At 42.9% G+C, this 13,256-nt stretch overlaps 1 protein-coding gene across 6 annotated transcripts in view; it reads right to left on the bottom strand.

Annotated features, from left to right (window-relative positions):
• CENPJ (centromere protein J) overlaps positions 1-13,256 on the bottom strand; it is a 74,373-nt gene that overhangs the window by 498 nt on the left and 60,619 nt on the right. For 2 of the 6 annotated variants that reach the window (XM_053563787.1, XM_053563788.1), the window contains exons 10-16: positions 9,876-10,118; positions 6,528-6,612; positions 2,524-2,588; positions 2,106-2,219; positions 783-923; positions 621-705; positions 429-549 (exon numbers count right to left, since the gene is read on the bottom strand). In XM_053563787.1, the coding sequence (XP_053419762.1) occupies positions 429-549; positions 621-705; positions 783-923; positions 2,106-2,219; positions 2,524-2,588; positions 6,528-6,612; positions 9,876-10,118 (854 nt within the window). Of the gene's footprint in view, positions 1-428; positions 550-620; positions 706-782; positions 924-2,105; positions 2,589-5,732; positions 5,770-5,865; positions 6,613-9,875; positions 10,119-13,256 lie in introns of those variants that run through there. The other 4 variants (XM_053563789.1, XM_053563790.1, XM_053563791.1 and 1 more) reach the window with 4 other exon arrangements.

Below are 13,256 nucleotides of genomic sequence, written 5' to 3'. Positions count from 1 at the left end.
GTTCCAATCATAAGATTAGCCCTTCTTTGTGCCCATGAGAAGCTTGTTTTAATGAATTCATATTTTCACCACAAAAAATGCTTAAGTTTTTTTTAACTTTACATGTGTTCTGCCTCTTAAGAAAAAGAATTGACCCTCCTTATCACCAAACCATCTCAGCACCTGCTCTATCAGGTGGGGAACAGAGCAGCATTCCCGGGAAAGGGCACCATCAGACTTAATATCTGTTTTGAAACAATGGAACAAAAAAGCAGAATATGAAAAATAACACCAAGTTATCAACACTGCTTGATGTGCTTGTGAGACATTCAAACTTATCTCACCTCCCTGTAATGTGCTATTAGAGAAACAGGCTGGGGTAAAGACCAGGAATCAAGACTTCTGAACAGCTGGACAGGCACTACAGGGTGAACATGATGACGTCATACCGTTGTACTCTGACTATTGTACCGTCTGGGAAAATGCTTTCTTCTTGTCCATCAGCAAATAAGTTTTTAACAGTCAGGTCAGGAAATGTGATTTCCTTTCTTCCATCTGGGAAATGTTTTTCTGTTTAAAAAAGGTTACTGTAAATATTTTATTTTTTAAAGGATAGAAGAAGAACAGAGCCAAGTTTGTACCTATTTGTCCACTTGAGAAATGTAAGACTTCTAGTCCTTCTGGATATGTGGTGTGAGTGGTCTGGGCAGCTGCATAGTAGTAGATCTATAAAGACACAAAAGTCAGGACACCTTCTCCCCAGAGACAGCTCAGCTACAGAGGATGACCCTGTGGAAACGTACCACTCTCTCATCTGGCATGACCTGTTTCACGTCACCATTAAAGAATGTGACAGTAACAGTCTTCCCATCTGCACTCACTTCCTTCCGAGTTCCATTGGGAAACAGTATAACACGACACCCGTTCTTATAAACCCTTTCCACCTTAAAAAAATAAAAAAAAACCCATGAGATTGTCACTAGGGAAGATTTCCTCTTAATACATTAACAAAATATACCTTAATTCTTCCAATTGTCTACTTTGAAGTTTTCATTATAAAAAGTAAAACATTCTCTCAAAAGAGCCTTTAATTGATCAGGAGTTGCAAACTAGTGATTTTCTGATTCCTTTTCCATTTAGTAGCTGGAATTTATCTAAAAAAATGAAAACCTTTTCTTTTCAATGATTTGTTACCTTAAGGTAGACTATGCACAAAAAAGTCTAACTACTTCTTTTAACTGTTGTTCTTTGTCTTCCTCTCATTCCTCAAGGCTAGCAGTGAACTCCAGCTCAATGATCACATGTACAATGGGTCAGATTAGGATATGTAAAAAAGTAAATTTTTCATACACCTAGTCTTATCACCTCTCTCTAACAAACCTTAGTTATGTCCTTTCCCTTCTCATTCTCTTTCTTAACTGGAACACCACCAGGCAACACCACCTCTCACTCAGAAACTTCCCTAAACACAAGAATAAATTGTGCAGGCTGAGGATGAAGAAAAGGGCCTCTGACCCAGGAGCTATGTAAGGGAGACTGCAAGAGAAAAAAAGCCCTAAAATGAATGAGGTCTTTTATTTATTTATTTTTAATACTATTACTTTTGGAGACAGAGTCTCACTTTGTCCCCCTCAGTAGAGTGCCGTGGAGGTAGCAACCTCAAACTCTTGGGCAAGTGATCCTCTTGCCTCAGCCTGCCAAGTAGCTGGGACTACAGGCTCCTGCCATAATGCCCAGCTCTTTTTAGAGGTAGGGTCTGGCTCTTGCTCAGGCTGGTCTCCAACCTGTGAACTCAGGCAATCCACCCACCTTGGACTCCAAGAGTGCTAGGATTACTGCACCTGAATGAGGTTTTTTAAAGGTGCCAAGGATTAAAGTCTAGTTCTATTTGGAGCAAGAAGAAAATGCTTAACAAAAGGACTGTAGCCCTCCTTTTTGCTGCATCTCTAAATCAGAAATTGTAACTAAATGTATGTTTATGCTTAAGCATTTTCAAAGAAGCCCCAAAAGTTCAAGCCCTAATGTACTAAAGTCACCATTAGCAGTCTCAGAGATCAATTATTTTAGAATCTTAAGTGTTTCAATTCTACTTTTATAGAATTCATCATTTCAAAAAAGTTTTTAACCTTTCCATCAGGATGACTGATTTCTCCCTGTATTTCTTCTTCTTTTTCTTCCTTCTCTTTATATTCAGTATCTGGGAAGTTCACTGGTTCCAGTGGTTCCCCAGGCGAGGCAGCCTGTAAGGCAACACATTTCAAGCAGCTAAAACCTACACTTCTTTCCAAAGCCAGATTCTAATATAGAGTTTTATGGCTAGTACTTGGTATTTTTTTTTTTTTATTAAATCATAGCTGTGTACATTGATATATTCATGGGGCATCATTCACTAGCTTCATAGACAGTTTACCAAGTAGTACTTGGTATTATATATAAAACATTTTCAATTTAAGTAAAAAGCCTCCTTTGTACATGGTTTAGAAACTCAGTTAACAAATTCCACAGGCTTGGAATCTGTTTGAATGTGCAAAAATAGAGATTTACCTGTCCCTTATCTGAATGGCCTAAGTCACAAGGACGTGTAGACTTTGATCTTTGAGGTGGATTCCCTGTTAGAATCAAATTGTCAGAGTTAAGTTTTAATTGAAATTCTTAAATTTACTAATACGGACCAACACATCCTTAATTCATACCCTTCTTTTGTGAACTGCTGTCCTTTATCCATTAATTAAGGATGCCTTAATACTTCTTTAGTAATTTGTAGTTCATTACATAAATTCAAATATTTATATAGGCATTAAGTCTTGGGTGACCAAGAAAGACAAAAACAATCTCTGTTATCAGAGCATTTATAATCTTGAGGAAGAGACAAGTACTCAAATAACCTTACAGACAGACCCTAAAGGTATTTTGGAGACAATCACAAGGACAGTAAAGAGAGTGGTGTGGGTACAGATAAAAAAGGCATCCAACACAATAGAGAATTTGGCTTAACCAGATAACTGGGTATTTAGTTAAAACTTACATGCCCTTGTGGCTGTGGTCTAAGCTTCTTATATCATGACCAGCACCCCAATCATGTACCCCCAAAACATACATTATAAAGCAATCACACACACCAACAAATTGAGGCAAATGTCTTAAAAATATATTGAAGTTCTGATATTTCCTTCCTATATGTCAATGGACCATACTGTAAACACTTGACATTGAAAGGATTCCAGCAAGTGCCACAATCTGAGAGTGTAACAGACACTGAATGCTATGGGAGAATGATCTAGGGGAAGACAGAGACAGGACAGAGGTAGGCCATCAGCCAGGAGGTTGCTGGGTATGCAAGAAGCAGTATTGCACCCCTGGGGATAGGAATGGTCCCCTCACATCATGTGAATGCACTGCCTATAGGTCCCTAACTGCTATATGTCAGCAGTTTGACATGATTCAACATAATTAATGGATCAGGAAGCATCAACATTGTAATGATTAGTATAGGAACTCATGGGTGTGGAGGGAAAAGATAAAAGCAATTGTAGTACACCGAGGTTTAGGCCTAAGCAAATGACAGGGCTCTGGGCAGGAGTGCTCTATCAGAGACAATTCAAGAACCTCAGCCTCTACCCCACAAAGTATATCTCTTCTAATCTTACAAGTGAGAAAAACAAGGCTGGGAGGTTGAATAACTTGCCAAAGTTGTTAGATAATAAAAAGCAGAACAGGATATATATATATATTTTTTTTTTCAAGTTTAATTCTCTCTCAGACTGATTATGAATTAACATTTACTTAAACCCCAAAGTGTCTAACAACTGGGCAGAATAAGGAGAGGTGACCAGGAGCACAAAGTGACACCATCTAGAGGACTATGCACCTCTTGACACACCAAGAACAGGGAAGTGAGTAAACACCAGGTGACAAACAGTGCTGGGACAGCTGGATGGATACTTAGGGGGTATGTTTATAACCTCAAGATAGAGAAGGACTTAAGAAGCACTACCTCAAAGAAAATTGAAATTCAGCTATATTAAAGTAAGAATTTGGCTTCATCAAAAGATACAGGCACAGTGGCTCATGCCTGTAATCTTATTGCTCTGGGAGGCTAAGGCCAGCAGATTACTTGAGCTCAGGAGTTTGAGACCAGTGAGACCCCACCACTACTAAAAACAGAAAAACTAGCTGGGCATTGTGATGGGTGCCTATAGTCCCAGCTATTTGGGAGGCTCAGGCAAAAGAATCGCTTGAACCCAGGAGTTTAAGGTTGCTGTGAGCTATGACACCATAGCACTCTAGCCCAGAGCAACATACCCTGTTTCCCCGAAAAGACAGTGTCTTATTTTAAGGTGTGCTCCCAAAGATGCGCGAGGTCTTATTTTCAGGAGATGTCTTATCTTTCCTGTAAGTAGGTCTTATTTTCGGAGGATGTCTTATTTTCAGGGAAATAGGTTAGTACAAATCTGTCTCAAAAAAAAAAAACCCCACACACACAGAAAAGCTAAACCCAGGTTGGGAGAAAACATTGGCAGTGCTTGTAACTGGCAAAGGATCAGTCTAGAAAATAACCTCAAGAGAAACAAACATCCCCTCCCCCCCACCCCATTTTTAAATGGGCAAAAGGAAATGAACAGGCATTCACAAATAAAGATCCCCAAATGCCGGGTAAATGTAAGAAAAGATGCTAACGTCAATGGAAAAGAAGCCATACTCTGTAAAATACAACTTATAGAGGTTTATTGGGAGCCAAATTTAAGGACAATAACCCAGAGACACAGCCCAGAAGCCTTGGAGCAAATGGAATGTCTATGGTGGGGTTACAGTTTGGTTTTATACGTTTTAGGGAGACAGAAATTATAGGTAAAATCATAAATCAATACATGGAAAACATACACTGATTTGGCCCCAAAACAGGGGATATCTCAAAGCAAGGCCTTATAGGTAGGTTTTTGTTTTTTTGGAGACAGAGTCTCACTTTGTTGCCCTTGGTAGAGTGCCATGGCATCACAGCTCACAGCAACCTCCAGCTCTTGGGCTTAGGTGATTCTCTTACCTCAGCCTCCCGAGTAGCTGGGATTACAGGTGCCTGTCACAACACCCGGCTATTTTTGTTGTTGTTGCAGTTTGGCCAGGGCCGGGTTTGAACCTGTTACCCTCAGTATATGGGGCCGGAGTCCTACTCACTGAGCCACAGGTACTGCCCTATAGGTGGATTTTAAAGATTCTTTAGCTGACAATTGGCTGAAAGAGTTAGGCTTTGTCAAAAAGACCAGGAATCAGCAAAAAGGAATGCCCAGTTAAGAAAAGGGTTTGTTAATCAGAAGAAGTGCAGGACTTAAGTTCAGACTCAAGTGGTTTGTTGTGTATATGGAGGACCTGCAGGTATGTCTTGCATAGCCTTCTACCTGTTAATGAGTCACAAAGGATCTAAGACAGGAGGACATGATGAGGCTTATTTGATCTTTCTCATGGCCAGGCAACTCAAGTTTTAGGGGATCCTCTTAGCCAAGTGTGGTGGTCCTGTCAGCCCACTGCTGGGGAGAGAGGGGGTTTAAGATTTTTTTTTAGTTCATATTCACAAGGCCTTACCAGTGCTAGGAGAATGAACTATAATTTCATATCCAATTGGCCAAAATTGTAAATTCTTACCAGATCCACTATTAGCAAGCACAAAGAGCTGTTCTGCTGATAGTAAAAAACTGGTCTAGGGTGGCACCTGTGGCTCAAAGGAGTAGGGCGCCGGCCCCATATGCCGGAGGTGGTGGGTTCAAACCCAACCCCAGCCAAAAAAAAAACAAAAAACTGGTCCGGGTGGCGCCTGTGGCTCAAGGAGTAGAGCGCCAGTCCCACATGCCGGAGGTGGTGGGTTCAAACCCAGCCCTGGCCAAAAAAAAAAACTGGTCCAACCACATTGAAGAAAAAAGGGAAACCTCCTACAACTACACAAACCTGACAAGGCACAACATATCCTAGGGAGGCCCTACCTGTCATGCACAACTAGGAGAAACCTGCATGCCCATCAACAGAAACGTGTGACCACAGGAGTATAGGAAGAGTCATATAGCTATTAAAAAGTCAGCTGGCGTTTTTAAGGTGTTAATATTGCTAAGTCATACATATTGAAAGAAAAAAACGAAATAGCAGGAGGACCCATAGAGTATGCTTGGAACCAGAAGTGTTTCAAATTTCCATTTGGGGGGGATTTTAAAGTACTTGCAAATAAATACTTGGAAGTTGAGCATCCTGAATCCAAAATGCAAAATGCTCCAATGAGTGTTTCCTTTGAGTGTCATGTCTATGCTCTAAAAGGTTCAATTGTGGAGCATTTTGAATTTCTGGATTTTAGATTCTCAACCTATATATCAAACTAAGGGCACAATGTAGCAAAAGAATTTTAAAAATAAACACAGAATGCCATCAGGGTAGAAATTAGGTGGGGGAGTAAGATGATGCACATGGGCTTCAATTATATTTATAATGTTTTATTTCTTAAGTTAGGTATAAATTATCTGTTCTTTAAATTCTGAAATATTTTACAAAAAGATTGTGCAGCTTCTTACCTTGTGATGGCAAATAATTTTTCTTGTATTTTTCTACCTGAGTTCCTGAAGAAATGTGACTCTTTTGAAATCGAACACAAGGGTTCTATGTATGGGAGATAATTTTGAATATAAAATAAGTTAGTCCACATATTAGTATTGAGTGAAACTAACAGAATTCAGCTAGTGATAAGAATGCTGTAGGCTTGTTCATTTATGGTGTTTTCATTAATCATAATAGGCTACAGTGCATAAGCTGTTACCTAGGAATGAATTATATACACAGAAACAGATTGTTTCTGACATATATTCATTGTTCAAGTTACAACACAGTGAAGGTACCTTAAAATATCCTATTACAGACCAGCAGATGAGAGCAGCGCAGAACAACAGCTCAAGGTGCTTGGGGTGAGGAGAACATTGTTAAGGCCCACAGCCCCTCCCAAGCACGCCCCCATGTTCTAGTTAGACAGAGTCCTAGCTGAGCCCAGTTCTCCCAAGAATGAGCTGGGGTGAGTCCTCCCTGCCATGCCCCCTACCTGCCCCAGCTGTGACACAGTCCCCTACAACTGTCTCACTTCACTCCTCTAATCTGTACTCTGTCCTGCCTCAGCTACACTCCATGGGCCAACCCCAGAATCAATACTACTATTGCTGGCTGCAATGATCAATAACTGCAAAAATCTCAATTTCAAAGCATTCCACTTTAAAATATCCAGAATGTATTCTATAGTCTGCTGTCTTCAAAAAGTCAATGTCATTTAATAAAATGCTGAAACATTTAGCGATAAGATTCCATGACTTCTGCCAGTTATTTCAAATGATTCAGCAAAACATATGAAAATATGGCAAAATGTTCACAGTGGCTAAATGCAGGTCGGTGTTTAAGTGTTCTCTATTTTGTGAAGGTTTGTAATAAAAAGTCCAGGGGATGGGAGAAAGCTATTTTCTGAAAACCACATCCTGTCTTTGCAGCTCATCCTCGAACATCCAGACCCAGCCGCGCTGACAGCCGACCCACACACGTCTGCATGTCCTCAAACCCTGCGGCCTATGCCCCCCTGATGCAGTTCACGGCCATGTTTGCTGCAGTCACTACTGTCACACAGATTTCCAACCCCCCTGGTCCTCACTCACTTCGTGGCATTCACACTGCATTCCTGAACAAGAAAAAAACGAGAATAATTCTCACTTTAAATGTATGGTCAATAATTAAGGCAGGCCCCCACGGTGGCCAGAAATCAGGCTTTCTTTCCTGGCCCTCTGCTTTCAGCTTTCAGATGCCCACCTCAGGCTTTTTCTACCTCCTGTACTGCTAAGGGACAAGCTCCAGACCAACCTGGTGTCCATGGTACCCTTAGCCCAGGGTTCCATGTCAGCCATTCTCCCACTTCCCCTGCATCAGTGTTTTCCTCTCCTATCCCACAATACATAAACACCCATTAATTTTACCATCTTAAAAACACCAAAAAAATATAGCCACTACCTCATTTCCTACGTCACTTTACAAGTATACCACGAAGCTGCCCCATGCTGTCCCTAACTGGTCTTCTTCCACCACCAGGATTTCCTCTCACACTCATACTCCAAGGGAAGGGATCTCACAAAGGCCCGGGTTTCTCTCCAGGTGGTAAACACTTTAATCCTGAACTTTAGAGCAGCCCCTGGTACCAGTAACCACCCTTCCTCCTAAGGTCCCTTCCTCGTTTGTCCAGGGCACCATGCCAGCCTCCTCTCTTCCTGCCCCTGCTATCCCAAGTGTCTGTCCTTAACAGGAACTTCTCTGGCCATGCCTGGCTGCCTGGTCAGGACCTCCTGGGATGTCCAGCAAACAGTTCAGTCTTCCCTTGCTCAAGCCTGTGGTCGCTCACGATGAGTGGGAAGCCCACTAGGCCAAAACACAAACATACCACAGCACAGACAGAGACCATTACTGACTACTTCCTTGCTGTCACCCCAACCAGCTCAGCAACCAACCTAGTCTGCTTCTCCACCCACCACAGCCACCGTCATCTGAATCCCCGCAGCAATCCCTGCCTGTGTACCTAGTTTTGCTCCTGCTACCTAGAACCCACTCCAAGCCCATAGCCAGGGGTGCCAACTGCAATAGGGCCAGGCCAGCCCTCACCCACAACCCTTCAGGAGCTCCTAGCTCACTCCAGAACCGCCTCAGTGGCCCCTGGACTTCCTCAGGACACTGACCAGCTGTGTATCCACCTTGTTGTCCATCCCAAAGGCCCCCCACTCCTCTGTCCTCTGCAGGCCATTCCTCATACATACCCTTCCCCACACCATACCCCAAACCACCTGCTATTCCTCCGCTCTCATCATCATCATCTCACAGGCCACACATTTATCTGTCATGTTTACAATTTTTCTCCCCAATACTGGAATATAAGCTCCAAGAGGGCAAGGAATTTTGTCTGTTATATTCACTGCTGTACCCTTGGGACCTAATGCAGTGCCTGGCATTCTAGTCATTCATGCAGATGAATGAAAGGCCAATTGCTTGATGAAAAAAGGATTGTTGCTTGTGACTCCACAAAAATGCCCCCTGATCTGTTTTACCTGAGATTATCTGCCTATTGTAGTATGCCTCCATTATAAAAATTAAACATACCTATATAATGTTTGAAAAAAATTTTAAATTGTGGTAAAATGAATATTACATAGAATGCACCACATTCACCACCTTTACTTTTTTTTTCTTTTTTTTTTTTTGAGACAGAGTCTTACTATGTCACCCTCGGTAGAGTGCTATGGCGATACAGCTCACAGCAACTTTAAAACTCTTGGGCTTAAGCAATTCTCTTGCCTCAGCCTCCCGAACAGCTGGGACTATGGGCACCTCCACAACGCCTGGCTATATATTTGGTTGCAGTTGTCACTGTTGTTTAGCAAGCCAGGCCAGCTCGAACCTGCCAGCCTTGGTGTATGTGGTTGGTGCCCTACTCACTGAGCTACAGGCCCTGAGCCACCATTGTTTTTCAGATAGAGTCTCACTCTTATTGCCCCAGGTTAGAATCTCCTGGCATCATCATAGCTCACAGCAACCTCAAACTCCTGGACTCAAGCAATCCTCCTGCCTAAACCTCCCAAGTAGGTGCAACTACAGGCACCCAGCCCCATGCTTGGCTACATCTTCAGTATTTCTAAGTGCACAGTTCAGTGGCACTGAAGACCTCCTCATTGCTGTGCAGCCATCACCACTCCCCAGCTCCAGAACCTTTTCCTCTTGCAAAACTGAAACTGGGCCCCATTCTCCTCCTTCAGCCCCCAGCTCTACCACCCTGCTCTATCTCTATGAATGTGAAAGCTTGAATGTCTAACACCCACTGACTTGACCAAACCATCTGGCCCCAAACCTACCGTAGACTCTCCTTTCTTCCTAGCAGTTACGCGAGGATCCACCTTGAGGCTGCTCTCTATGGCTTCTGTTTTCTTCCAGGCATCCAGTCGGAACCTTTCCATCACTTTCATTTCCTCCCGAAGGTCTGTGTTCTCTCGGACTAACATTTCTATCTGGCTCCTGAGACGGCCATGGGTACTTGACCATTTTGCTTCTTTTCTTTTTAAATCTTCCCGTAAGTCTGCTATTTGCTGCTTTAAAGCCTCTCCAAAAAAAAAAAAGGCATTACTAGAATTAAAACAAAGTAGTAGAAGAGAAGACACATATCAATGAAACAAAACAGCAAGCCAGCAAAGACATGCAGGAAAGGAAAGGCTTCAGAGGAAATAATTCCAGAACACCGGGTTCTTCAGGCCAGGGGAGCAAGGAGCAGGTTAGAGCCTCACCTAATGCCAGCTACAAAATTAATCCCAGAAGGCAGGACCAAGAGGTGGCAACCCCCTTCAGAAGCTGACTACAATAGCATTGCCATGATGTAATAAAGGACTAACCTAAGATATTAACTGAAAAAGATGGAAGGAGATAAATGAGAGAGATCTGATAAAGGAATTAATGAAATGAAGAAAATAAGGGAAGAATAAAACATTCCAAAGTTAAAACTATATGCCCTAAAACTGACTGTCTCTCAAATTTGTAAGAAGAAATAGGTTTTAAGAAAATGAGTTGGGCTCAGCCTCTACAGTACAATGGTTACAGCACCAGCCACATGCACTGAGACTGGCAGGTTCGAACCCGGCCCGGGCCAGTCAGACAACGATGACAACTACAACAACAACAAAAAAATAGCTGGGTGTTGTTGTGGGCGCCTGTAGTCCCAGCTACTTGGGAGGCTGAGGTAAGAGAATCGTTTAAGCCCAAGAATTTGAGGTTGCTGTGAGCTGTGATGCCACTGCGCTCTGAGGGTGACACAGTGAGACTCTGTCTCAAAAAATAAATTAAATAAATAAATAAATAAATAAAAGAAAATGAGTTGTGGCTGGTGCAGTGGTTCACACCTATAATTCTAGAACTCTGGGAGGCCAAGGCAGGTGGACTGCCTGTGCTCAGGAGTTTGAGACTGGCCTGAGCAAGAGTGAAATCCTATCTCTACTAAAAATAGAAAAAACTAGCCAGACATGGTGGCACATGCCTATAGTCCCAGCTACTGGGGAGGGTGAGACAAGAGGACTGCTCAAGCCCAAGAGTTAGAGGTTTCTGTGAGCTGTGACTCCACGGCACTCTATTCAGGGTGACAGAGTAAGACTCTGTTTCAATAAAGAAGAAAATGAGTTCTTTTAGATGGACTAAATATGTGAAGAAACTGTTGGAAGTGTCTGGAAGCAACGTGAGATCATGTGTAGGTGCAAGTGAAAGGATTGACCAAAAGCTGAGGAAAGGAGCACAGACAGGTGCCAGGAAGCCCTGAAATCCACTACCTAAAACACACTTAGTGTGAGAGCCCGGGAAGTGGAGGTGATCCTGACCCCATGCCTGCCCCAGGCCACCTCACAGCCTAAGCTTAAAACAGGTCAAGAACTTCTCTGAACATCAGCTTCCCCATTTACATAATTGTAGATTATAACCGATAAATGAGAAATTTCTAGTAAGCATTTTTATCATGTACGAAAATACTACAATGGTAACATACAAGTCTAAATGGGTTAAGAATTCAACAGCAAATAATGTTTATAAAATATCTACTATCAGGCATGTTACAAGTCTGTGGGTTCCCCTCTGGGAGGGCCAGTGAGAGGTGGCAGAAGGAGCAGGTCAGGCAGTGGGCCAGCTGCAGAGGGAGCAGTACACAGGGCAGGGACAACTGGCAGGACACAGGTTAGTTCTCCCTGAACACAGACCTGCAGGAAGAGCATGCCCATAGCACCAGCACAACGTGGGGTCAGCACACGGGACTGGTGAACAACAGGAGGACTGGCAGAGGAACCTAGAGCCTCTCATAGGAAGAAAAAAAAGAGCGGAGCCATCCCAGGGCCTGAGCATAGCGGGCAAGTGGCCCACCTTATAGAATTTAGCCACAGTAACAGGGCAAGAGCAGAGGCCAGGCATCTGGCAAGTCATTAACTCAGAGGTGGCGAATGTAATCTGGTATATTTTCTAATAGAACAGCCTGGAATATGAGAGAAGAAATGGCTTGAGAATGATTCTAGGCTTCTGGCCCAAGCACAGGGAGGTTGAGGGGACAGTCACAGAGTCACTTATAGACATCCTGCAGCATCCAGCACTAGTCAGATCAGACCAGTCTAGGGGTACAAGCCTGGGGTCCTCATCTGGTCAATCCTAACTTAAGCCAGAGAATGAAAGGTACTCAGCACTGCGGGATGAACCTCCTCTGGCTACTGAGTGCAAGGGCAGGAAAGAGCAGAAGAGACTGAAACGGGGCAGCCAGGCAACAGAACTTGTAATCCCAGGTCTCCTGGGAAGCACGGTGACCACCACAGAGGCAGACCACCAATTCACCAGTGATTAGAAGTGTCTAGCACGTAAAAGGTTCTCAATAAATTTAATGAGTAAATTATTAAAATAACCCCCAAATTAATACTTTTAAAAATATCTATATTAAAAAAGGTTAAATACACCACCTCTTCAATTTTTTGATGATTTAATAAATAGAAGAGGATCAATAAATGTGTTTTCTATCTGTCTTTAAAGTATATTTCTGCACAGAAGTACAAAGAAAGGTATATACAGGGAACTATGAATAAGCCAAACAAAGTAATAAAAAGGGCTCAGTGCCTGTGGCTGAAGCAGATAAGGCGCCAGCCACATACACCTGAACTGGCGGGTTCAAATCCAGCCCAGGCCCGCCAAACAACAATGATGGCTGCAACCAAAAAATAGCCGGGCATTGTGGCAGGCGCCTGTAGTCCCAGCTACTTGGGAGGTGGAGTCAGAAGAATCGCTGAGCCCAGGAGTTGGAGGTTGCTGTGAGCTGTGATGCCACAGCACTCTACCCAGGGCAACACCTTGGGGCTCTGTCTCAAAAAAAAAAAAAAAAAAGAGAAAAAGAAAAAGAATGGCACCAAAACAAGAAATAAATACCCATGGTGACACCAAATAACCAAGTATGAGAAGGGTCCAATATTTAAAACAACATTAAGTCCTATAAACTAACAAAGTAGAAAGTTCAAGAATGAGTTCCAAAATTACACAATAGTCTCATGTCCTAAAGAGGAAAACAGCCTCATCACAAACCCTTGTCTTTGATGCAGCCTCTCGGTGAGCTCAGCCCAGCGCTTCCTGCAGCACTCTCATGCCCAGTCCTGCATTGCCCACTGGGGTAGCCACAAGCCACACATGGCTAGTAAGTCCAAGAAATGTGGCTAATGTGAGTAAGAAACTGAAAT

This window comes from Nycticebus coucang, chromosome 15, assembly GCF_027406575.1.
Source record: "Nycticebus coucang isolate mNycCou1 chromosome 15, mNycCou1.pri, whole genome shotgun sequence".
Classification (NCBI taxonomy): domain Eukaryota; kingdom Metazoa; phylum Chordata; class Mammalia; order Primates; family Lorisidae; genus Nycticebus; species Nycticebus coucang.
Note: the sequence above shows the minus strand (reverse complement) of the source record. Positions and strands in the feature narration are given on the sequence as shown.